The sequence below is a fragment of the Trichosurus vulpecula genome, chromosome 3, assembly GCF_011100635.1.
Source record: "Trichosurus vulpecula isolate mTriVul1 chromosome 3, mTriVul1.pri, whole genome shotgun sequence".
Taxonomy (NCBI): Eukaryota; Metazoa; Chordata; class Mammalia; order Diprotodontia; family Phalangeridae; genus Trichosurus; species Trichosurus vulpecula.
The window spans coordinates 51873050-51898757 of record NC_050575.1 but is presented as its reverse complement, the minus strand read 5'-3'; the positions used below and the strand labels follow the sequence as shown (position 1 = coordinate 51898757).

At 41.3% G+C, this 25708-nt stretch overlaps 1 protein-coding gene across 1 annotated transcript in view; it reads right to left on the bottom strand.

Moving 5' to 3' along the window:
- Positions 1–1221: 1221 nt before the first annotated feature.
- Positions 1222–25708, bottom strand: part of ARHGAP26 (Rho GTPase activating protein 26) — a 531098-nt gene continuing 506611 nt past the window's right edge. The window contains exons 22-23 of the mRNA XM_036749095.1: positions 20134–20225; positions 1222–6924 (exon numbers count right to left, since the gene is read on the bottom strand). Of these exons, the coding sequence (XP_036604990.1) occupies positions 6836–6924; positions 20134–20225 (181 nt within the window). The 3' untranslated portion in view covers positions 1222–6835. The remainder of the gene's footprint in view (positions 6925–20133; positions 20226–25708) is intronic.

Here is a 25708-nt window from a genome sequence, read left to right as displayed (position 1 = left end):
ACAGCTTGATAGAATGCCAAACTGAGTAATCTTTATTAATTGAAGCCCAACCATGAGCAATGAATGTTCTGCCAATTATTTGACATTTTTAAATGTTTTGTATTTCTATAGACCTTGAATATGTCTTGGTATTTATACATTTTAATATTTAGAATTTATATTATTTTTTTCTTGGGTTTTGTTGTTGCTACATAGGGAAATGCTGAAAATTTTCATGGATTTATAATGAATCTTTTATTCCTAAAGCTATTAATCATCTCAGAGTCTATGCTGATACTCTAGGGTATCCTAAGTAAACTATCATATGGCTTACCAATGGGAATATGTGCTTTCATTTAGCTACTGTCTATGCTTTTCTTGTTTTATTGCTATTGTGGGCATTTTTAGAATCATGTCAAACAACATAGGGAGAAAGGGCATTTTTCTTTTTCACTTTCTTTTATTCTGAAACCCTATGGTTCTTTAGAAGCAGAAGGTAGCCAAAATCATTCCTTTATCTCACAACCAGCTTTCATGGCATATAAAGAATGTTTGAAGGAACTGGAGGTGTTTTAGCATTGAAGAGAAAGTTTGGGGGTAGCAGAGGGTGGGGCATGAGAACTGTTTTCAAGTATTAGAAGGGCTGCCTCATAGAATGAAGGATTATAGATGTTCTGTTTGGTCACATGGGGAAGAAGTAAAAGGGAGAGAAGGAAGGTGGGAGTGGGGAGGGAGAGATAAACACTCAGTTAACCTGTCCAAAAGTGGAATGGTCTGCCTTGGAAGCCACAAAGAGGTTGCAGAGGAGATTCTGTCCGTATGTTCAACGAGATGCAGTATGGTGTAGGGAAGAGGAGCATGGACTTGGAATTAAACAATCAGGATACTTAAGATGGTTATATGCTATATGACCATGACTCCGGAGTCTCTGGGCCTAAAGTGATATAATGCACATAAAATTACTTCGCAAACCTAAAAGCACCATGTAAGTGTCAGTTATTATTTTCATTAATATTATTAGTGGCACTAGCAATAAAATGGGGATTGGATCCAGTGACCTGTGAGAGCCCTTCCAACACCGTATATCTATGGGTAACTTCAAATTAAAATCAGACCGTCCAGGAAGAACTGGAATTGCTCAAAAAGCTTAGGCTAAACATAGTGCCCTTTTCTATAGTGATTGGGAGATAATATCCATATTAAAAGTGATCCAAGTCAAAAGAAACAGACATGCCACCAAATGGAAAAGACATTTAATTTGAAATCAAACTTCCACTCCTTTCACAGGGATTGTCACACAAACTGACCAAATGTAAGAAAGCAAAGTCTCAAAGGCCACGTGGACAGAAATTGCTCGATCTCCATAGCTGCAGTTGAATAAAGCAATAGCACATTTAACAAAAAAGCTCACACATGGCAAAACAAAACAAATATCTGTTTTACTAATAACTGGGGTTTGTGTGTGGGGCGAGTTGCACTCTAACCACAAATTATTTTGTAATTACTTTATTGGATTCTACGCACCAGGCAATACCAAATACTGAGTTGAAGTTTAAGATAGTGCATTATTTATATAGTAGAATGTTTTTTTTAACATTAAGGTGCCATTTTTAAGTACTTTATTAATATTTATTACATCACAGCATACTCAAAGGTAGCCTAAATAACAAATTAAACATGCATCATTTTTCTTTCCTGAAATATTGACATCTTTGAGAATGCTTCTGAACATGGTAGCTGAGAGCCAGTTACCACAATCAATGTATGATTTTTCAACATAATTTTTATTAAGTTAATAAAGAACATGGCTATAGATAGTAAACATCTTATAAATATGAACAAAGTTTTAAAATGGCACTTAATTTACATCTCTGATCATTTTTTCTAGAGTCAATAACTCGTCTCTCTAACCTATTTCCTAACCCCTGAATCTCTACAATGGCTCAGTGACTGCAGGCTTCTGTGGGTCTGCTTACATAGCTATATATGTAAATATATGTTCTGTACATACGCATACACAAACACATACTCATACATATACATACTGTTTAGATCTTTCCATTTCACAGGTAGAGAACTAACCCTGGATGTGATGCGCCTGTGAGGACAGGTATTTAAATGCTTGAAAAAGATGCCTCTAGTCTTTGTATAGCAAGGTAGAAACACTAGGTACCATCACTCAACACTTCCAGGGTGTGGTCTAAGTAGCCTAGATGCTGTGACATTCTGCTCTCTCTATTTTTATTCTAATATTCTGGTTCTCAAATGGGAACACTATGGAGAATTTTGACCAGGGGAATATTAAAATCTGGGCATTCAACAGTATTCTGGGGCCTGGCTCAACTTCCAAAGTTGTGATCATGTCATATTGTGGTTGTGCCTTGGGATTTTAGCCCCTTCATCTCTCAAGGAGTCCTTCCAGAAGTAGTGTTAGGTGCCTACTCGTTCCAACGCTTGGTCTTGGGGCATTTGGATTTTCTAAGTGCCCTTTCACCCCATATTTGGAAGCTATTTAAATGAGAACTGTAGGTATAAAAGGAAGAAGCTAAAAGACCCTTTGGAGTCTTACTACAGGTAGTCTGTAAGAGTAAGGTTCATTTCACTGCTACTGGTATCATTTTATTCTACAAGGAGGGAGTAGTTGGGCCTTGTTGGGGGATCAGTATGGCTGCCAAACACATCTGAGTGCATGGAGAATTTTTTAAACACCAGCACAGGGTGTGAATTGCCCAACAGCTGCTGACTTTACTGGGGAATTCGGGGCAGGACTGTCAATGTAACTGAATATAGGAAAATTAGCCAGAGATAATGGTTAACTCCCAAAGTGAAACATATTGGTAACAATTTTTTTTTTAACATCAGGCAGCAAATTTTAATATTGGCTGATTTTTCTGGCCATAACATGGTTGTTTTTTAGACACATTTAGGCCCATGTTAAATTGTATACCTGTAGGAGTTTACCTTTGAGAAATGGCTGCCCCCCCAACACACCTTTATACACAACTATCCCAATGGCATGATTCATAGTATTTGGTGATCAAGACTACCTTTAGGAAGTAGGGGCCCCCAAAAGGGAAAATGCCCAAAGGCAATAAATTTCTAAGTCACCTGAAGCTCTACCAATCAGGCTGGACTTTATTTTTATTATTCCCAAATCTATGATTTAGACAGGTGTTGAGAGTTCTTTCCTCCCTGGCACTGCTACAAGGAGAGTCCTAGGCAAGTGTCCAAACTGACCTTCAGCAAGGTCACTATTACCCACAAACGTGTCATTTGTTTTCAGGGTCCATGGAACACCAAGCAAAAAGTGGACTAACACTGAAATGAGAATTTGGTCAGAGATAAGGAGGAACACTTTCACCGAAGAGGTGGTAAACATAAGGCTGGGAGAACACAGGGAGGCTGGGCTGTATAACTGCTATCTCTGGAGATCTGGAAAAACAGTTAAGAGAGCTGGTGACCTCCTCAATGCTGGGAGGTGTGCCAGTTGGCTCCATTCTTCAGGTCTGTGTAGCCATGTAGAAGGTCTTCATCACCTTGACCAAAATAAAGGGTCCATCAGGCTGTGTAAGAGGTGTCAGTTTCCATGGTGAACTCGGGTAAACACTCACCAATGACTAGCTTCTCAACTCCAGTCCATCATCCCATCCTCCCATCCTCCCCACCACATTTCTAGTCAAGCTGAAAGATGGAGAATTGGGGGGAAATCAATAATGGAAATGCTAAAGACCTAGGTTAAAAGGAAAGTGTCTTTCTTCTTCCTGGCTCCTATTCAGAGTGGTTTTTTACCTGATATGAAGAAAGGCTGCCTAGAAAAGCAGAAAACATAGAGCCATCTGTCACTGGCCTAGAGTAGCCTAGCAAGGGAAGGGGGTAAGCCTGAAAAATCCCAAGGACAGCAGCTCTATTTCCCTTTGGCTCCGAAACAAGACTCCCTGCTGTGGAATGAAGAATAAGCTTCCAAGGGAAAATGCTTTGGACCACAGGAGGCTGAAAGTGGAAACTGTCTCTAGCCAGGGCACATCATTTCTCTTGGTCAGTGCACAGAGCCCACATACACTTAGCTCTGACTGGGTACATTGCTATTTAAACATACCAAATGTAGTAAAAACCTTGGTTTGGCTCTATTAAAAAAAAGCACACAAGACAAGACTGGAAATTGTTTACCCTTAAGAAGTGGCTACCTCTTCTTTGGGAGATCCTTCCCTTCTTCCTCGTTCAATCCCCCAAGGGATATACTCTGCCTTATCCATATGGACCCTGTCTCCTTGGGTTAATGTCAACAAGCCCTTTGAGCCCTCTCTTTCTGCCCATGCAGAATTCTTGTCCTGTTTATTCTACAGCAGTATTCTTGGTAGCCCTTGACTGGGTTACTAGAAAATATGTTTGATCCTTGAGCTGTGGCAAAATGACAAGGGGGAACTCACATTAACTGGGGATGAAAATGAAAAACCTGGCCCTGATAACTTTAATGCCACTGCTGAGGCAAGCATGCTCACTGCCATCATTCACTCACCTCTTGTTTTGACAGCTAGAAGAAGGGGGTAGAGGAGGTAGAGGAAGCAGGTAATTAGATCTAGATTTTAATCTTTTGCAGATACTCCAGAACCAGTCAGTCTTAGAAGATGTGGGAGAAGGTAAGGGATAAAGATCCAGAAGCTGTCATATCTCCTCCATATACGGTAAGCATCATGCACTACCCCCAAGAGGACACCAACTAAAAATCCCTTGTTCCTTCCCCATACCTACTGGCCAAGGAAACGTCCTCCTGCCTCTCCTACCTCACTGCTCTAGAAGCCGATCAATCACTCAGAGGGAGTTTTTATTTACTTAAGCTCCTCCTTTCCTCTTACTCCAATACCAGGAAAGAATTAGCTAATATTTCGGGATCAATGAAAGGCAGCAAAATCAATTTCCACCGGCCAAATGAGCAGATGAGGCTAATTCAGATTTTGTCAGGGCTATACTGGCTGAAGTCTTCTGATCATCTTTCCCTTCCCTTCCCTTGACTTCTTTCTCTTCACTACACAAGCCGTACATGGGTCAAGTTACTCACTCATTATAGCTCATCTTAAAATATCAAATATAAAATTTTACCATAGAGTATTCAAATTTCTCTATTTACAAATTATTTTCTTCAATTAAAAAGTAAGATACAGTAATTCACCAACTCAAGTTTCATTTCTTTCTTTGAAGTTAATTCCACAGGAGTTGTAGGACTTAAGGGTCAGGTGGGGAGAGGACAATTCTCCCTAGTACAAACAGGCAGGCAGCTCAGCACTTTTCTTTTCTGAGTGTCTCAGCCAATGAGATGCTGTTTCACAGGAAGTTGTAAAGCTTTTTATCCCTAACCCTCCAATCTGAACCAGAAAATAGTCCCACTCTAGCCCCCTTCTTCCTACCCTAAGTAAATCTCACAAGACAGTCTCTACCCACAAAGATCCTCCAAGTGCTCACCCTTCCTTCCAAAGAGATTATCCTTCTCAAGAAACTACCTCCTTCCCTCTACCCTTTTTTGTGGGGGAGGGAGGGGTTTCCTTTAGAATCACAATTTGCCAGAGGAACAATCTAACACTTATGTGGACTGAAAAAAATTTATGCTAATGCAGTGAACGGTTGTGGCATCTTTGGCCACATGGTAAGAACAGGATAACCTTGGAAACACCAAGAGAGGAATGAGGAGCTGGACCAGGCCCATTCCCCAAAGGCAAATTTGATAAGAGTTTGAGGGGAGGGGAAAAGGGTATAGTTCTGATTAAGCCTAGGAGGGGTGATGGGCAGGATATGGAACAAGCAGAAAGACAAAGAGGAATAAGTCATCTTTCAGGAGCAGCATTTTGTCCTCCAGTGGGGAAATGCCAGTTGAATCCAGCAAAAATGTTTTGCCTGGCTGCAATCTAATCTCAAAAATGCTATAAGGGTTTGCTCCAAATACACACTGGTACTGCTCATGCTCATCTAGAAAGGGGCCAATTCCCAGCTACTTTCATACTTGCCCCCAAGGAGACCATTCCAGTTTCTTCTTCTACTGTGAAGTAGTGCTTTAAAACCATTAGGAAAAGATACCAATGCCAGGGGGTGGAGGAAAAGAGTGAAAGAGGAAAAAACATGTTTTAGAGATTTGTGTTTTCTCTTTTTTTGTTTGTTTTGCAGCAGGCCAGGTTGCCGTGGTTACCAGGTGATCACAGCCCTCAGTTGAAGAGACAGGCCTTTGCTGGAGGGGGTGTGTGCTCCCTCCTGTGAGAAGATTGGACTGAGTTTTGCTGAGGATGGGCAAACAGATGCTACAGAAATGGTGAGTGGTTTGAAATTATGTAAACAATGCCTTAACCCCTTCCCACCCTGAGACCAGGCAGAGAGCAGCTTGCCTGTGAGCAGAGTGGGTCTCATGGAATGAAGAAAGAGCTCACTGTAAACAAAAGCAGAAGCCCACCCCACCAGCAGAGAGAGACCCCTCTTCTGGTCAGTCTCCTTCCCCTACCTCCTGGGTTTCTGGGACAACTTATTGTCTACTCCTCCATTCTGGAGTTCTGTGCTCAGACCCCCCCAGAATGAGAATGAGTCTTCTCTGCTTGGAGCGTTCATAAGAAAATGGCCATGTTGCAAGCCTTCTACCAACGAGTCAGAACCCAGCTGTACTCCTGATTCCACCACTTAAAGCATTGCTGCGCATCAGCTGAGATGATGATACAGACAGGGACACTAGGATTCACAGAAACATTCATTTTGACAGAGAGGAAAAAGAGTCCGTCGCCCTGCATTTCTCCATGGCTGAGAGAAATGATCCATTGCACCCTGATCAGCAGTTGTCATGGATACCATGTAACATTCAGCAGTATTGCTCGGGTGTCCGAAGTTAGAGAAACTCAACGTAGTTCTCCGGGATTAATCCTGTCTTCCCATTTAGAGTTCCCTCTAACCAGCCAGGCTCCTGAGATGGATGAACTGTGAAAGAAGGGAAAGGAAAAAAGAAAAAGAAGAAACATTAATAGTTCGATTCCCTCAATAAACATTTGTCAAGGATCTGCTATACTCAAATATGCCGTACTAGGTGCAAAGAGAGCTACACAGAGAAATAAAACAGTCTATGTAAGGACCTTACAATCTAATCATTGATGTTGTGATCCAATTCAGACTTTCATTAAGCATTTTTCACATTCAAGGCATTGGATTTGGTACTGGGGTACACAGAAATGAAAAACTATACGTTCTGATCTCACAGAACTTGCAATCTATTGGAAAGAGGGATGTAACATGTATAAAAATATGTATCATGCCAGATAGAATGTAATAGGAACAAAAGAAAAGTGGCCTTCATTTCTGATTATTAGCAAAGTATCCAAAAGAGGAAGGGGTACTTAAGTTGAGTTCCATGGTCTCCTTCCTGGTTGTGCATTTCATTTTTCTCTTAAACCTTACCCCTACTGTCAATCTCCCTTCTAGTGTTCTACACTGGAATACTTCCTCTTCCTTTTTGAATTTTGTTCAATTAATTTCTATTGACCTATTTTTTAAACATTCTATTTCTGTGTTAATCCCTTTCCTATCCAGAGAGTCAAGGGGAAAAAAAAGTTTAATGGAACTAGGCAACTTATAAAATGAGTCTGATTGTACTCCCTCCTCTGCAAAGAAGGGAGGAAAATTCATTTCTTCATCTCTTCTTTGGGGCCAATCATGGTCATTATAATTACGCACATTCACACGTCGGTTTTTGTTGTTGTCATTTACATTGTCACTATATCCTTGACAAGCATTTATTAAGCACCTACTATTTGCAAGCCACCGTGCTCGGGTGTTGAGAACGTAAAGAGAAAAATGAAAGAGTTCCCGTCCTCTAGGAGTTTCTTCTGCTCTCTGGAAGTTCCTCCTTTCCTTCCTTTTCTTGGCACCCTCACAAACTGAAAGCCCTCCTCTTCCTTCTTCCAAAGCAAAGTTCAAAATTAGTCTTTATATCTCAGGGTCACAACCTTCCCTGATCTTATTTGGTTGGCTTTTACTTTTCAACAGGTAGAGAAGATACAGTCTCATTCTGTGACATCACAATTGGTCTCTATGGAAACTATTGTGGTGATGAAAGGATTATATAAGCCTTGTTGAATTCGCAGAGTAGCCAAAAGCTGGAGGAAGGAAAGAAGGAAGGAAGGACTGTGATGTTTCAGCACTGATTGTATAAGACTCACTCTGGGGAGAGAGCAAGGGCATTCATTTCTTGTCTATCAGGGAAACTCTAATTTTCTGAGATTGTTTTGAGAGAATTAAGTTTCCCCTACTCCCCTCCCCAGGCTAATTAAGTGACTTCCTGTACTTGTTTTAGAAAGCTACTTCTACCCGAGAGCTACCATATAAACCTGGCTTGGGCTTGAGAAAAGGATGAAGCGTAGAAGCCCAGAAGGGAGACGACGAAAGAAAAGATGTGGACAGAAAAAAAAAAATAGGTGGAGCTGTACCCAGATTTAAAAGCTCAAAATTGCCCCAGCCCTCTTCCAGACCTAAATTCCTCTTTGGAAGAGAGAGGGTCAAAGCTTTCCCCTCTATCTACTTCCTCTGGTGACTCTGCCATCAATTCCCTTGCACAATGCTCAGATACTGAACTCTGGGAAAGGCTCCAAAGTAGCTGCTGGGCTTTGGACCTTTGTCAGTATCTATGAAGAGGAAGTAGGAAAAAAATACTTTAAGAAAACACTAAACAATAAAGAAAACACTAAACTTTGGGAAAAAAACCCTTTTTTGGTGCTTTCACTATTTCCTAGTGCAAGGTCTTTGCACTTAGTAGGTACTTAATTAGTTTATTTAACTGAATTTACCAGGAAGGCTTGAACCTAACTAAATATCTCATTATCTACAGCTTCAATGAAAGAGATACACAAATTCAATCCACACCTCTCTGTACTACACTATGGCATCTGGCAACTGAAAAACTTCCCCCAAGGTCAATACCATTATAATACAGAAAGAAACCCAAATCTTCCAGATGACAGATTCCTCCTGATATTCAAGTACCCACCCCAATTTGTACTGTAAGGCAATTTCCATCTTTTAGATGACTTTTAATCTAACTCCTTACTCTTCCTTTTTATCCTCATCAAAATCTGGGAAGACCCAACCTCAGGGAACCTTAAGCTCTCAAACGACAAAATCCCTGGCAAGACTTTTTGTCCAAACCCAAGATCTTAGGACTGTAGAGTTAGAGGGAGACTTGGAAGTCATCTAGTTCACTCCCCTTGTTTTTAACGAGAACAATTAATTATCTAAAGTCCTATAGGAGGAGTTAATTTTCAAAGCCAAGATTCAAACACAGCCTCTTCAACTCAAGTGTTCTTTCCACCACATTATGCTGCCTGAACCCACTTCTCTCAGGCCAGCCTCCTCAGCACCGGCTATTCAGAGACCTTACTGCTAATATGGTGACAGCCTGGAGAAGTTATGGTAATAGCAGAGGTCAGGAAGTGGCAGGAAGACAGAGCTGAGATGCCACCTAACAATAAACATGAGAGAGAGCTAAAATGACTAGCAAGAGACATGCAAACCATCAACTCGAAGCTGATTCACTGGTGCCAGCACGAGATGAACTATGATGATTCTTCAACACGTTGCCTGCAATGCTAGTGTTCCTGATTCTTGCTCCTCCTGTTCTTTCCCCATCCTTTATTTAAACAGGAGTTCAAATCCAGCCTCAGACACTTATTAGCTGTGTGACTCTGGGCAAGTCGCTTAACTTCTATCTGCCTCAGTTTCCTGACAATCAGAGGAAATCATAATTGTAAAAGTGCTTAGCAGAGTATCTGGCACATAGTGTAGGCACTATATGAATGTTAGTTATTAATATTATTATCCTTTGAGTCCTGCCTACTCCATGGAACTGTCCATTGTGATTCCAATTCATCTTCACCTCTTCCTTTTCTGAGCTCCTACAACACTTAGAGAAGCCATGGCAGCAGAGGGGAATGTACACTGGCTTGGGAGTCAGGAGAGTGGGCACCCAGTCCTGGTTTTGTCACTTACTAGCTGTGTGACCTTGGGAAAGTTGCTTCTTTTCACTGAATCTCATTTCCTCATCTGTAAAATAAGGGAATTGGACAAGATGACCTCCAGAGTTCCTTTATCGTTCTGAGAATGTAATTTTTCAGTTGCATCTTTTCATTCATTTTAGCACTTAGTCATGTATGAGCATGGCTCTCAGGCTGTTCTTGGGTGTTGCCTTATCTGGGGGTAAGGGAAACAATTATAAGCATCTACTATGTGATGGGCATTGTGCTAAGCACTTTACAAATGTTATCTCATTTGATTCTTATAGCAACCTTGTGACCCCCATTTTGCAGGTGAGTAAGGCAAGTGGAGGTTAAGTGACTTGCCCAGGGTCACACAGCTATTAAGTGTTTCAAGTCAAAAATCCTGACTCCAGGCCCAATGCTCTATCCACCGAAGCACCTAGCTGCCCCAAATAGACTCAAGTTCTATGAGAGCAGATCGACAATCTAACGTAAAGCAGTATCCTAGTATTAACAAGATCATTCAATCCAAAGAATTTATTATATATCTAATATGTTTGGGATACTGTGCTAAGTGACTAGGATAAAATGGAAAAGCAAACCTTCTAAAGGGGGAAACTGATTATAAACTCAGTCCATACAAGATTAATTCAGATTAGATGGGAGGGAGCTAGGAAAGGTTTCTTGCAGAAGATATCGCCTGACTTGGGTCTTCAAATAACTCAGTGAATCCAAGAGACAGAGTTGAGTTAATTCAATAGGGTTTCCACAATAATCTTTTCATTTTCGCAATGGTTTCCATAGAGATTGACTGTAATGCCACAAATTAAAATGTATCTTTCTTGCCTACTGAAAAGTTGAAGCCAACCAGAGAGGGTCGAAGAGATTGTGACCCTGTGATATAAAGATGAATTCTAAACTTTTCAATGAAAGGAAGAAGAAGAGGGCTTTCTATTGTGAGGGTGCTAAGAAAAAGAAAGACAGGAGGAAAGAGAAGAAGAGAAATTTAAACTCTTTATGCACAAGAACTGTTTGATTTTTGCCACTGAATCCCCCAAACTTAGCACAGTAGCTTGCAAATAGTAGGTGGTTAATAAATGCTTGTTGAAGACACGACAACTATATAAATGGAAATTACAATATCACGTCTTCTACCCCTATCCTTTACATATTGTATAATTATAACTGAAACTAACTCCAAAGAAGAGATGAAAAAAATATATTTCCTCTTCCCATCTTCTCACAGGTTGGGGATGGGGGAGGGTGTTGGTTAGTTGTGTTTAGCTTTTTCCCTCTTTAAAATTATTTTTTTCATGAGGGCAATTCAAAATGAGAATACATATTTCACAGCTGTTCATGGCATGTTTAGAAAAACTGACCATGATCTGAGGCACAAAACCATGTATACAAATTCAGAAAAGCGGAAGTTTTAAATATATCCTTATCAATCACGACACAATAAAAGACCTATCACTAAGGGCACTTGAAGAATTCAAACTTAGAACAGATCAATGAATTGAGTGCGCAAGTAAAAAACAAAACAAAACAAAAAAATCTAAAAGCCACGATTCTAAATACCCAATAAACACAACAATAGAAATTCTGAAAATTAATAGAGAAACATAATTGAAAAAAATTAACCTACTGAAGTGATAAAACTAAGACTTGGTTTTTGGAAGGGGAAAAAACCTTAATAAATAACTCATTATCTAACTTAATTTTAAGAAGAGAAGAAAATTGCCAAAATAATAAAAAATTCATAATAGATTACTTTGTCCAAATCTGCCAAGAAAACCGATAACTTAAAAAAAATCTAGAAAAATAGAAAATACTCAGATTAAAAGAGCAATAAATGGAGACTTCAAATAACTGAATTTCAGAGAAAAACAAGCCACAAAGGAACTCCCCAAAGTAAAAAAACTAATAAAACAAAATCCAGGCTCTTGTGGATTTACATACAAGAGAATTCTATCAAATAGTCTAAGAACAATTAACTCTAGTATTACATAAACCTTTTGCAAAAATTGAGAAAAAAAGTTATTCTACAAAACTCCTTAGAGAAAAATATGGTTCTAATGTCTAACCCAGAAAAAGCAAAAGCAAAGGAATAAATGGAATTTTCCTGACTCTGGTAAATAATACCTATCCGACATTATCTGTAAGGGAGAAAGGGTCTCAGGGACCTTTCCAAAAAGATCAGGGGTAAAGCAGAGATGTACATTGTCACCAATGTAATTTGATATAGTTCTAGAAATAAGGTAAAAAGAAATTGAGGGAATAAACATAGGTAAGGAGGAAACAAAATTATTGATTTTATATAGGACATAATAGTTTACTTCGAGAATCCTACAGAATGAATTTTCTAAAATCCCAGAAACAATTACTTCATTAACATATTGAGATAAAAGATAAGCTCTCACATACAAAATTAACCGATTACCAACAAAACCCAGGAAACATAGAAAAAGCAAAATTGCTATGAAATGTATAAAAGAGTCACTTACCAAGACACCCAGGAATTACAAAAATCTAACTGGTCTTTACAAGATGTGTTACAGAAATGTTAAATTTGGGACTAGTTTAAAAGAAGAGAAAAGTTAACTTCCAGAACCAGAAGCAATTGGACATAGGAGTAGAATGTTTTAAAAGACCCAAAGATCGATTTATTAGGGATAAGGAATCGCTATTTGACAAAAGCTACTGAGAAAATTGGACTGCATACTGACAGAAATTAGGCTTGAGCCAATATTTTATAATCTATACCACAATAATATCCAAATGAACATGACCTAAATAAAAGACACAGTGTTACAGAGTGGAAAGAGTACTGGACTGGTCTGTGTTCAAATCCTACCTGTCCTATTTATTACCCACTTGACCCTGGGCATGTCACTTCCCCTCTCTGTGCCTCAGTTTCCTCATCTGTAAAATGAGGTGGGGAGGGAAATGGCAAACCACTCTGGTATGTTTGCCAAGAAAACCCCAAAATGGGGTCACACAGAGTCAGACATGACTGAAACGACAAGAATAAATACAGAAGGAAGGAATGCAAGAATATTTACAGCGGCACCTTTTGTTACAGTACACTCCCCCTGCCCCCAAAAGACAATAACATAGAGCAAAACGGACACCTATCAAGTGGGGAACAGCTGAACAAGTCACGGCACACGAACGTAAAGGAATGTTATACTGAAAGAGATGGAAGGGTTGTGTTCAGTGAAATCTGGGATGATGTGTGTGAATGCATGCAGAGTGGAGAGGGCAGAACTGGAGCAAAAATCTATATGATGACGTGATTGTAAAGGACAACTCTGAATGACTTAAGAGCATGCAATCACAACCCCAGAAGGCTGATGAAGTAAGTAGAGGATGTGACCGATATTCTGAGCTCGGATTGATTTTGTGAGTTTGTCTTGCTTGATTATACTTATGTGTTAGAGGCAGGGCTTTTATTGTTTTTGGGAGTGGGGGAGTGCTATTAAAGAGAATAAGGGTATGGATAGTGATGCAGAAATAAAAAAGAAAATAACAATAATGAAATATTTAAAACACAGCACAGAAGAAAATAGGAGATTCCGAAGGGCACATAGTGAAGCAGGGCAACATTGATACTACTGTGTTAAGCTGAATACATCATTTTAAAAACTCAAGATGACATAATAGAGAGATTCACAGTTTCAGATACAATCCTCTTTTTCTTGCTCTTTCTATCTGGTCATATTCATATTTGTTGATGTCTATAAAGTTTGTAATAAAAAAAGAAAACATTATCATTTAAATAAATATGCAAAACGATGGTCCAGATCTTACTTCAAAGTTTAGCCTTTAACATTGGTCCCAGAGCTGTATTTTTAAAGTATAGGAAGGATAACAATATATTTTGCATTTATAATTGATATCATTTCACTGGCCTTCTCAATGGGTGGGGGAGGGATGGAAGGGAGAGGGAGTTAGTTTGGAACTCAAGTGATTTTTCAAAAATGAATGTTAAAAATAAACAATTTTAAAAATTAAAAAAAAAATAAAGTAACAAGGAAAAAGATGAAATTTTACCAAGTATCTACTGTGTCACCATAACCTGCAAGGTAGGTGCTAATATTATTATTATCATCCCCATCTTGTAGTTGAGGAAACTGAAGTAGAAAGGTTAAGTGATTTACCCAGAGTCACATAGCTTAGCCCAGGCCTTCCCGACTCTAGGCCCAGTATACCACCTAGCTGTCTTACCCAACTCCCCTCATTTTATGGATAAGGCAACAGATCAGAAAAGTTTAAGGGACTTGCCCAATGTCCTAGAGATAGTAATGAAGAGGTCATATTTGAACCACAAAGATGAAAACTGACCCTATCCTTGCCTCACAGGGTTTATATTTGGTAGGGAAATGGGCAGGGGAAGATGAGATGTACACAAATAACTATAATATTGAGTTAGAAAAATATAATTCTATGTATAGGGCAGGTGGCCTGTGACCTTTTCAAAGAAAGAGAGATCATTTCTCTAACTGAGGAGGATCAGGGAAGAGATATGCCAGGTGAGATGATCCCTGGGTTGGGCCTAAAAGTGGGAAGACCCAAAGAGAACCGTGATCCTCTTGCCAACCACAAAGATGGAAAAAGCTCTAAATCTATGAACCAAGCACTGATGGACATTTTATATTTTCACCAAGCAAGACTTAAATAGGAGAAAGATTAAAGTTGGTAGGTTGAGACGGTCTGGAAGAGGGGGAGATGGAGGGCAGCAAGCAAGAAAACATAGAGGGGGGAAAAGGCAGGGTGAGATCTGGGAACAGTTTGGATGAAGCACAGAATGTACAAACAGGAGAGTCCATTGTTGCTAGCTTTGCACCTCATAGACACCCAATAAACACTTAAATTGAAATGACTTCTGAGGGAGGAAAGATTCTATTCATGCACATGAGATGTTGTAGGCATAACCTTGGGCAGCTCTCCAGCACAGCAAACACACAATGAATGTAGAAGGCGACCAGTGACACCAGCTTCTTCCCTGACAACAACTCCTGCCTTACCCCAAACAAACACCACGCATCAATGTATACATTCCACTAAACACAACAAGCAGCTGAGGAGTGCTTACTAGGTGGAAAATGGTGCCGTGCAAATTTTCTTCCTGGCTTCTCCCACCCCAACAGAATAAGCTAAATAAGATGACACCTTTGACTAGGAAGTGTGTAGAAAGAACAATGGATTTGGAGTCAGAGGACTTGGCTTTGGGTCCTCAATTTGATTCCTACTACCTGTGTGACCTTGGGCAAATCACTCAACCTTTCCGGGCCTCATTAAAATGAGAGCTTTGTGCCTGATGCCCTTCAAGGTCCCTTCCAATTCTTAATCTACGAACCAGAGAGCATTTCTGACTGAGCAGGACTGGGGAAGATGTATGCCAGAGCAGACGATCCCTGAGTTGGGCCTTAAAGTGTTGTTCAGTCATGTCTGACTCTTCATGAGGCCACGCAAGCCAAGTTCTTCTATATTCTACTCTCTCCCAGTCTGTCCAAGTTCATGGGCCTTCAAGGAGGAAGACCCAAGAGAAGCCATGATCCCATCAACATCAATGTTCTTGCAAAGCAAGTGGTCACCCAAGGGGGTGACAAGATGGGGCATTTTATAGTTTCACAAAGCAACTTTTCTTCCAAACTATCCTTTGAGTGTCATTTTTGGAGGCAGCTAGGTGGCTTAGTGGGTAAAGTGCTGGGCCCGGAGTCAGGAAGACCTGAGTTCAAATCCAGCCTCGGACACTTACCAGCTGTGTGACCCAGGGCAAGTCACTTACCTGTTTGCCTTAATCCTCTGGAGAAAGAAATGGCAAAATGCTCCAGTGTCTTTGCCCAGAAAACCCTATAATGGAGTGAGTCATGAAGACTAAAACATGACTGATTGATTGAACGACAAAAAGCGTCATTTCACGGATGATGAAACTGAAGCTCAAAGGTCAAGTGACTTGCCCACAGACATGGTTAGTGAGCATCCAAGCCAGGACTTGAACTTAGGTCTTCTGACTCCAAGACCAGCACTCCTTCTACAATATGCCTGTCAAGGCAGTCGGTGGCATAGTGGATAGAGAACACTGGGCTTGGAGGCAGGAAGACCTAAGGTCAATCCTGGTCCCAGAAACTTGGAATCTGTGAGACCTTGGGCAAGTCACTTAACCTGTCTGCCTTGAAGGGTTGTTATGAGGTCAAATGAGATAATATTTTTTTAAAAAGTGCTTAGTACAGCACTCGGCACATAGTAGATGCCATAAGGGAATAAATATTCCTTTCCTTCCCCCTCCTCCCCCATATCACCATGGCTTCCATAATGGAAGAGTCATCATTACTGGATGTCCCACAGGCAAAGGGGCACCAGCTGGCATGGCAGCAGGAACTCTGGCAGGCTGAATGATCCTGACTACATCCTGAGACAGTATACTGAAGTCACAGTGCTCAGGCGATCAATGCCTCCTGCTGAGTGAGGATGGCTTTCTGCCATGGGGAAAAAAAACTGGGTGTAGCTGTTTTCTTGCTGTTATTTTACACTGAGAGAGTCAATGCATCCTGCTGATCTCAGGTCTTGATAAAAGTATCCCAAGAACCTAATTTTACTGAATGCCACATGATTTTTTTCCAGGTATCACTAATCGTATTGCTTAAGGATGAATAACGTTCCCAAGAAAGTGGATCATTTCTCTTTCCAGTTATCATCTGAGGTGCACTTGGTGAAGTGGACAGTTTCCTAGTAGATTTGCAAAGGCTGACACTGTAGTTAATTTCTGAGTATTGCCCATCTACTCCCTCCCTGCACAAAGTTCAAAAGCTGAGAGAGCAATGACTCTGAATTCAAAGCCAGGCACCCTGGAATCCAAAGCCTTTTGGAGTAATTATTGTGAAATCACAGACTTTCCCCTCAAATTTTCACTCCCTCTTTTTCTACCTAATTCATTCTGTTTATTTGGTTTTGGGAAGGAAACCACCTAATCATGTAAAATTGAAACCTGCCACTGGGAAATTTTCTTGATGAAAACTGACCCAGCCCTTACCCTCAAAGAGTTTACAATCAGGTGTATGTGTAAGGGAAGGGACTACAGGGGGTGGGGAGAGGAGAAGTAGGGGAAAGAAAGAGGAGATATACACAAATACACATAATATTAAGTTAAAAAATAAGTATATAGGACAGGTCAAACACAGTGGCTTGTGAGATTCAAGGAAAGAGGGATTATTTCTAGCTGATCTATTTATAGAATCCAACCTAGCTAGCCCTTATTATTTTTAGGATCGAATTGATTTAGCCTAGTTTAAGGAAAAAGACCCTCCCTGCCCAACAAATGAAGACATTTCCTTCCTTTTGGTGCCTGATATCTCTAGTATGGTGTGGCAGAAAGATCACTGGACTTGGATTGAGTAGAATTGAGTCTAAATTTTGGCTCTGACACTCATTAGCTCTGTGATCAAAGACAAGTCATTTAATTTCTCTGAGCCCAGGTTTCTTCATCTGTAAGAACTTTCAGTTCTAAAATTCTGATTCTAGCGGGTGGGGGCAGGTGAAATGACAGAATTCAACAGAAGCAGTTAGATCAATCTGAAAGATAGATCCATATCTTATCAGTTCCTTCTTCTACTGCAGCTTAGCCGACAGGAGAAGTTTCTTCTTAGAGCTTTGTTTACTTTATCCCTTTGCCTCCTGGAGGAATTAGTAAGCTTCCCGGCCTCTGATGGTTGAATGAAGCTTGCTGATGAACCCTTCCTTTAATCTGGCAGCCGGTAGGTTTCCTGGAAAAGGTTTATGACTGGCTAAAACAGCCCTCTCCTCTGTCTTTTCCATCCTAAGTTATACTGCTGTTCTGCCACTGCTGAAAGATACAGGCTAAAAAATGTCCAGGACACAGGACTGTCCTCTGGCCGGAGGGGGGACACTGGCAGACAAGGTGTGGCATTCTAACTGTGAAGGGGTGTGTGTGTGGGGGGTGTGTGTGTGTGTGTGGGGTGTGTGTGTGTGTGTGTGTGTGTGTGTGAGAGAGAGAGAGAGAGAGAGAGAGAGAGAGAGATCCCTCAATTTCCAGCGTAAACATTTTTGCCCAAATGGCTTGCTTATGCAGTCTACAGTTGGAATATATTTACATTTAAGAAAATAAAATCATGTTAAGACACACGAACACTCCCTCATCTGTGTGGGCTAGATGATACAACCCTGAGTATTAAGGTTACTTTGTTTTACTGGAGTAAAAGACCGAGTTGGCCCTGGTAGGGCCCCTCGCCCTTGTGTGCTATGACTTGGAGTAAATGGACCTTTAAACTCTGAATCTACTTGTAAATAGTGCAATCTCTTCAATCTCCCTGTTAATCTATATGCGGAGGCCCTGTCTTCTCCTTTCTCTATGTATGCCGCATACCCAGAAAGTCTGGTGACCCTGTACAATCCAACTTTTGAGTTGATTTGTCCTGAAGGTCACTTCATGTTACCAGGCCCCTGTTGGGTGCTAACTCGGTAACACTCATCAATCGAACAGCTTCAGACAGCCCACGTTTGGAGAGACTTCAATATCCCCAGCGTACCTGTCTGTCTGGGCCTCTGTTTCAGCCAGACTGGTTCTGAGAGGGGGACTGCTCTGCTTTGTTTTGTGACTTTGTGTTCTTTAAAAATAAAGAGAACGAAAAGAGTACCAAACTAATGAAATTTGGGGGGACAGACACAGAGTGAGCCCTAAGAGAGGCTATGAGTCACAAAGCCGGGCGGCCCAAGTCACTCTGAAAGCTGTATTACCGTTCTAGCTAGCCCAGAAAGGCAGGACTCAGATCAAAACTGATCCAGTCTTTTCCTGGAAGCCCCCCAGGGCTAGGCTCTGATTGATCAGCACTCACTTCTGGTGTTGTCTTTTAGTGCCTTACTTTTATACTTGACTTTCTGAAGGTAGGCTTCTTTTTTAGTGGCTGGGGCAGATGGTGTAGCAATCAGAGTCAGGACACAGCCCTAATTTTTTTTTTCCTTCGCAAGGCAATCAGAGTTAAGTGACTTGCCCAGGGTCACACAGCTAGTGTCAAGTGTCTGAGGCTGGATTTGAACTCAGGTCCTCCTGACTCCAGGGCTGGCTTTCTATCCACTGTCCTACTTAGCTGCCCCAGGACAGTGCCCTATTAATTATTCAATAAGCATTTATTAGACACCTACTCTACATTAGGTACTGTGGATGCAAGGAAAGGCGGAAGACAGTCCTTGTTCCTGGGGGGCCTCACAATTTAATGGGAGAGATAACAAGCAGATAACTACATACAGACAAGAGACAGACAGGATAAAATGGAGATAATCAATGGAGTAAAGGCATTAGCATTAAGTGGGAGCAGGAAAAGTTTCATGTAGAAGGGGAGATTTTAGTTGGGTCTTGAAGGAAGACAGGAGGGACAGTGGATAGAGTGCTGGACAGGAGTCAGGGAGACTGAATTCAAACCTGGCTTCAGATACTTTTTAGTGGTTATGACCCTGGGCAAGTCACTTTACCTCTGTTTGCCTAAGCACCTACCTACCTCCTGGGGTTGTTGTGAAGATCAAATGAAATAATATTTGTAAAAAGCTAGCACACAGTGCCTGGCCCACTATAAACACCACATAAATACTTATTCCCTTCCCTGCTTCAGGAAACCTACAACGTTTCCTGGGGCTAAAGAAGGGGCCAGCAGAGTAAGTGCTACTGGATCCTGCTGCTCCTGGACTCTACTCAGCGCCCAGGCATGCTGATGATTTGCCCTGCCTGTTTTGTGAAGACTGTACAACCATGAACCTGAGATGCAGAGAGAACCTGACCAGGTCACTTCAGCAAGTGGTGAAACTCTCGCCCCAGACATCCCATCCGGTGCTTCTAATCACTCCCCTGATCTCGGTTGCTCACTTCCCTTGTCTCCATGTCTCTCTTCCCAACCTCTCATCTCCATGCTTTCAGAAATGGGGAGGGAAAAAAGAGGACCCCAGTCACTAGCTGGTGATGGTTTTTTTGACTCAGCACTTCTCCATACCCAATCATCCTGCCCACAAATGTTACGTCACATAGTGAGAAAAAATATAAGTAAGTGAGATTCAACCACTTTCTTTATATATCTTGGACTATTTGTGTGGGGCCTCTAAAATGGGTGTGAAAGGTCCCCCCCCCCCCCATTCCTGTGGAGGACGAAATACTCACCATTATCGAAGACAGTGCCTGCTGTGAACGAGAGCTCTGAGTCATGTTCAGCCTTGCAAGCATACAAGGCTTTTGCTTTTCGGAAAGGTGAGCTGTGAAAACAGGAGTTTATTTAGTGGGTCTCCATGCACAAAACAAAACCCCAAAGTGAGATAAACAAACAACCAACCTCTCTATAAACCCTAGATATCACACCTCTGCCCTCTCTTCTCCTTGTAAGCCACCTACTTCTCTCTCTCTCTTTCTCATAGGAAGACATGAGAAAACTACCAGGTGTCAGAACATGAGATGGAAAAATTGCATGGCTCAGAGAAGAAAAATGAGAAATATTCAGACAAAAGAAACACTTTCTGAGATGCCATTCTTCCTCTAGGGCTACCCTGTGCCACACTGAAGCTGGCTCTGAAAAACAAATACTAAAGAGTGTCAAATGGGCCTGGCCACAAAAACTTCAGAATGGGAGCACCTGAAGGTAGTCTTGGGAGTGGGAAGGCTAGGTCTAGGAAGCTTTTACAGGCTTTACTGAAGGTTATCATCGGGAGAGGTTGTTGTTGAAATTGGGGAATGTCTCATGAGTCAGAAAGAAGAAATTCCAGAAAATCTGGGTCTCCACTTAGGACACCCAGGTTGATGCGGGCCCTCTCATGTGTTATTAAAAAAAAAACAACTTATTGGGGGTTGGGGGGAAGGCAGGAGGAGTTTAAGACCTCCTGGAGACAAAAGATGCCAAAGGGCAATACCCCCATACACATGCTTTTGTTGTGCTTGTAATTAAAGCTGTGTCTCCCAAGGCCAAGTACTTTGAGGATACACACTGATTCCTTTAAGCCTTTTGTGAATTTCTACTGTAGGGCACTAAAATAGTACCCAAATGATGCTTCCTAACAGATGACCAACTCCAAGAGATTCCCTCTGGGAGGAAGAGGAGAATTAGTTATCTGGGGTCAGTTAGGTAAGTGACATATATGGAAGATCTCATCTTCCTTACAAGAACTGGTCCATTAATTGCCAAAACTCTAAAAGAATCTGTTCTGGGAGCTCATTATGGAAAATGAGATAGTACTGGTGGTAACTCAAACCTATGCTATAGAAGCAGCAGGGGGCTCGGATATATTTTCCACCCATTAAGGGTTTCCATTTTGACATTCATCCTCATTTGTACTACCTTGTACCTACAGGTGGATAAACTGTAAATCCAGGGCCCAATGTAATATCTGTTTTGGTTTTTTGTGGCAGAAGTCAGCTTGAGCTGATCCTGGGCAACTCTAGAAAACTCTAGAAAACTTAAGCAGGGGAGGGACACTTTGGGGACAACTGTAGCTATATTTCTTCTTTTAAATGCTAAAGCCAGTTTCTTCCTTGGGAAAGGAAGAGACCTGGATGAAAGAGGTGTGGGGTAGGAACTGTTGTGGGGCCAGTGATCTAAAACTCCTAGGCCTTGCAAATTGACAAGGTTAAAAAAAGATACGGAAAAGCTGGATGCTTGGAGCAGATGGCTGTTCCAATTCTGCTGCCAGGACATAGTTTACTGCTGTCTTCTTGAGTATTTCAGCATCCAAATACTGGGCAGGAGAGAGTGAAAATGGGATGGGGCTTAGGGAAACCCTTAAAAAAATTCACAAGCACCAACTTGAAGAGAACTCTCCCTATGAGTATCATTTAGAAAAAGCAAAAGATTTATGAGACAAGGGGTTAACTATACTCTATGATCTAAACCAGGGCTGCGCCTGACAGCTCAGGGCTAAATGCAAAAAATGTACAAATTCCCAGGGAGAAATAAATTGCCTCCTTTTATTTTTTAAAGTAGTAGTGGTGGGGGGGGGGGGGGGGAGCAAATTTTATAGGGCAGACTGGGCAATCCGGTTGTGAAAACTGCTGAAATAGCAAAGAATGAAACTGCCAAGAAGGTAGAAAAAGTATGTGACTGACAACAAGGCGCAGTGTGTAGCTGAGAGGAGAGCACAGAGAATCCTCCCAGGTTGGCCAATGCCTTAAACACCAGGTTCTCAATCTGGCGCCCTGCCCTGGGGGAAGGGGAGGAACAGAGTAAGTCGGAAAAAGAGATAGAGGAAAGTGAAGTAGTGAGGGAATACCAAGGGTGGGGGGTGGGTGGGTGGGGGGGACGACTGCATTTTCATAGACTGGACTTTCAAAGAAGTTACTTATTAACCAGATTTTAAAACGGTAATTGAAAAAAAAAATGACAGCTAAAGAAAACCATTGGGGGAGGAGGATGGTGTTGGGAATATGGAAGGTAGAAAGTCAAGATATCCAAGAAAGTTGGTGATGAAAAAGAGATGACAGTTTATCAGTGGTTTTTTATATATGGCAGTAAAAGAACAGTGACTTTGTGCTTTCTAGGTAGAAGGGAATCTTGGGGGGCAGGGAGGTCAGATCAATCAGTCAGTAAACATTTATTAGGCTCCTACTAGACCATAAAAGGGTCCTGATTTTTCTTGCCTGGGTATCTAAAATGAATAGTTGACAGGTTCCCTAAGAGGCCTCTTCCCCATGGATTTCTCCCCTTCCTCTACCCTTCCCCCCCAAATCCCACCAACCCACTCCAATGCTACTATAAGTATATGAAAGTGAAGGAAATATCTGAGTGGCTTTGGAAAGGGTTGACTCCTATTCTTTCTTCACTCCCACTCCCCACCCTTTCTTACCCTCAAGCAGATCACTAGGTTCTTACCATATGGAAAAATCCAGTCATCTGAGATCATGTTCAGGCTCTGATTTCTTGATTTTTCAAAAACCTCACAGGGCTTCTTGGGCCCTTCATGCCCCCCCCCTTTCCCATTTTACCCCCCAGCTGCATCTCAACAGGTGTGGGGGTGGCACTAACAAGAGAGGGCTATCCCCACTGCTCCTGAAGCAGTGCCCTTCAAAGTACTGCTGGGGCTTCAAGGACATGAACTAGCTCGGGTTCTGCTGGTTCATTTTGAATTTTTGCCTCTGAGCATGGCAAGAGGCCAGGAAAGCATTCAGTGGAGTTTCCCTGTATGCCCTTGCAAGGCTTGCAGAATGATGATACACTTTTCCCTTATCAGGCACCCATGGGTCTGGGTCAGGGTTGTGTGACAGATTGACTCGGTCCTTCTGTCAAGGCCTCCAAGTAACCCTTGTGTTGTGCAAGGGATGAATATGGCATCTACAGCTTCTTAGGGGATAGGAGAAGATGGAGGTGAATTCTGCTCAGGTTCATTATCTCTTTAATGGGCTACTATAAGTGGTTATCTTTCAGAGGTTCAGAAGAACTGTTTATGCAGCAATAAACACCAAAAACAGGTGGGAAGAGGGAGAGATAAGATAGACTATGCTGATACTAGAAAATCTAAAGAAATTCATGGAATTACTACTTTTCTTTTTTTTAAGGGTTCTCCCTAAGGAAAGAAATCTGAACTTCCAGGGTTTTTTTGGTAGGCCCTCCAGGAAATGAAGAATAGGGAGATGTCACCACCTTTTGGCTATATTCTGCAATAGCAAGGAGGGATTCCATTCCTCTGTGACCCACTGAATGGCTGATTGTCCCAAGATATCACACATTTTCAACAGTGCAGGAACACACAGACTTGGATCAGCCATACTCACTGCATATTCAGTTTCTTCCTTTGGGTGTTTCAAAATGGCGGCTTCAGAGTTATTTCTGGAGTAGCCTCCTGCTAAGGGTGCTGCTCCAGTATTGGCCAGAGGGGTCACTACCGAGCAAAAGGCAGTTCTTCACCTTTCATTGCAAGCATCCTGCTGGGTTAGGAACATTGCCACCAGCATTCTTCAAACCCTCCAATAATCTTTGGGTAGAAATGAATTAAGGGGAAAAGTGAATGAAGACTTTAGACCAGTGTTAAGGGCTTGCTGAATCTCAGGGGATGTATGAGTAGAGACACACATATGCTAATATCCATGGGCATAACTTTGTTATTCCTGCTGATTGGCATAATCACCTTCTATCTGTCAGTACCTTTCATCTAGAAGCTAACTTGCCACTATATGCTCCTTTATCAAAATTCAGGAACCAGATTTTTCTAATGGCTAAGTTATTTAAGACCCTGGAGGGCAAATTTCTCAAGTAGTATTTCTAAAAACACCATTACCATCTCAGATTTATATAGCAACTTCTGGTTTACAAATTACTTTCATCCCAATAGATCTGAGAAATACACATGACCTCCCATTTTAGAGACGAGGAAATGGAAGCTCAACAAAGTTGTGATTAGTCTATGAAAACTCATCTAGTAAGCTGCAGAGGCTATGCTTGACCTGGGTTTGATGATTCCCAAGTTCAATGCCATTTTGTGTAAGCCAGTCTGCCTTCCAAAATTTGGTATGTTTCACATTGTGTTAACAGGTGGAAAGATAACAGTTAAGGTAATAGACAGTGACACACCCCAGGGCCATAGAGTATTGATAAAAGTGTTTCCTATTCTATTCCTATTGTTTCTAGGAAATTACTTGGGCAATAAGAGACACTGGTAGCTTAGTCTTTATACTATCATTGTGGGGTGGGGGGAAGAACCATAAGAAAAAATACATATATAACAAAGTATCTCTACCCTTCTGTACCTTGATTTAGAGCTATAGAGTCAAACAAGTCTCAAAAGCTAAGATTTGCAGCTAGCCCCTAGGGCTGAGGTGGTACAGTTCAAAGCAGGAATTCTTAATCTTTTTGTGTGTCACGGGCTCCTTGGGCAGTTTGGTTAAGTCTATGGACTCTTTCTCAGAAGGTATTTAAATGTATAAAATTAAATACATAAGACTGAAAAGGAATAAGCTGAATTGAAATATTTTCGTTAATACTAATTATTTATTCAATATTAAATATTAAAAAAAACCCCAAATCTGTGGGCCCCTGGTTAAGAAACCCGGGCTTAGAAGAATGCTAGACTAAGAATGAGAAGTGCTGGGTTCTAGTTCTGGCTCTAATTGTGTGGCTTCAGGGTATGTCACTTGACCTGTGTGCCTCAACTTCCCATCTGTAAGATAGAAAGAGCACCAGATAGTCTGTTAATCTCACATGACTACTGTGAGAACATAATGAAATAAGAGCAAAGGTGATATGTGCACATTTTATGTGTATATAATGTGTGTGTGTGTGTGTGTGTGTGTGTGTGTGTGTGTGTGTATGTGTGTATGCAATAGTCACTTACATTCCTTGATATGACTTCCTTTTTGTGGGAACATGTGCTCGAGCAGTTTTCATTAAGGCTCTATTTGGGCTTTTTACCTAGGCTCAACTAATGAAACAAACAAAAGGAATCAAAAGATAAGGAATTGGGGACTAAATTGCTTAAGTTTCTTAAGATGAAAATTTAACAGCAGTAAGGTATGGTCAAGAGTTCTGGACTTGTGGTCAGAAGATTTGGGTTGTAGCTCTGCCAGTTAGTAATAGTGTGACACAGGGCACACAAAAGACAGTAAAAAGCAGCCAGGCTAGTCTGTAGCCTTTGCCGTATTCATTTCCTAGATGCCTTCCCTCTGGGGGGCCCAGGTGAAGTGGATCATAAAACTTATATCTGGAAGTCAAAAATGGAGGAAGAACTGTAACAAGTTTATCATCCTCAGGGAGAGAAAACAG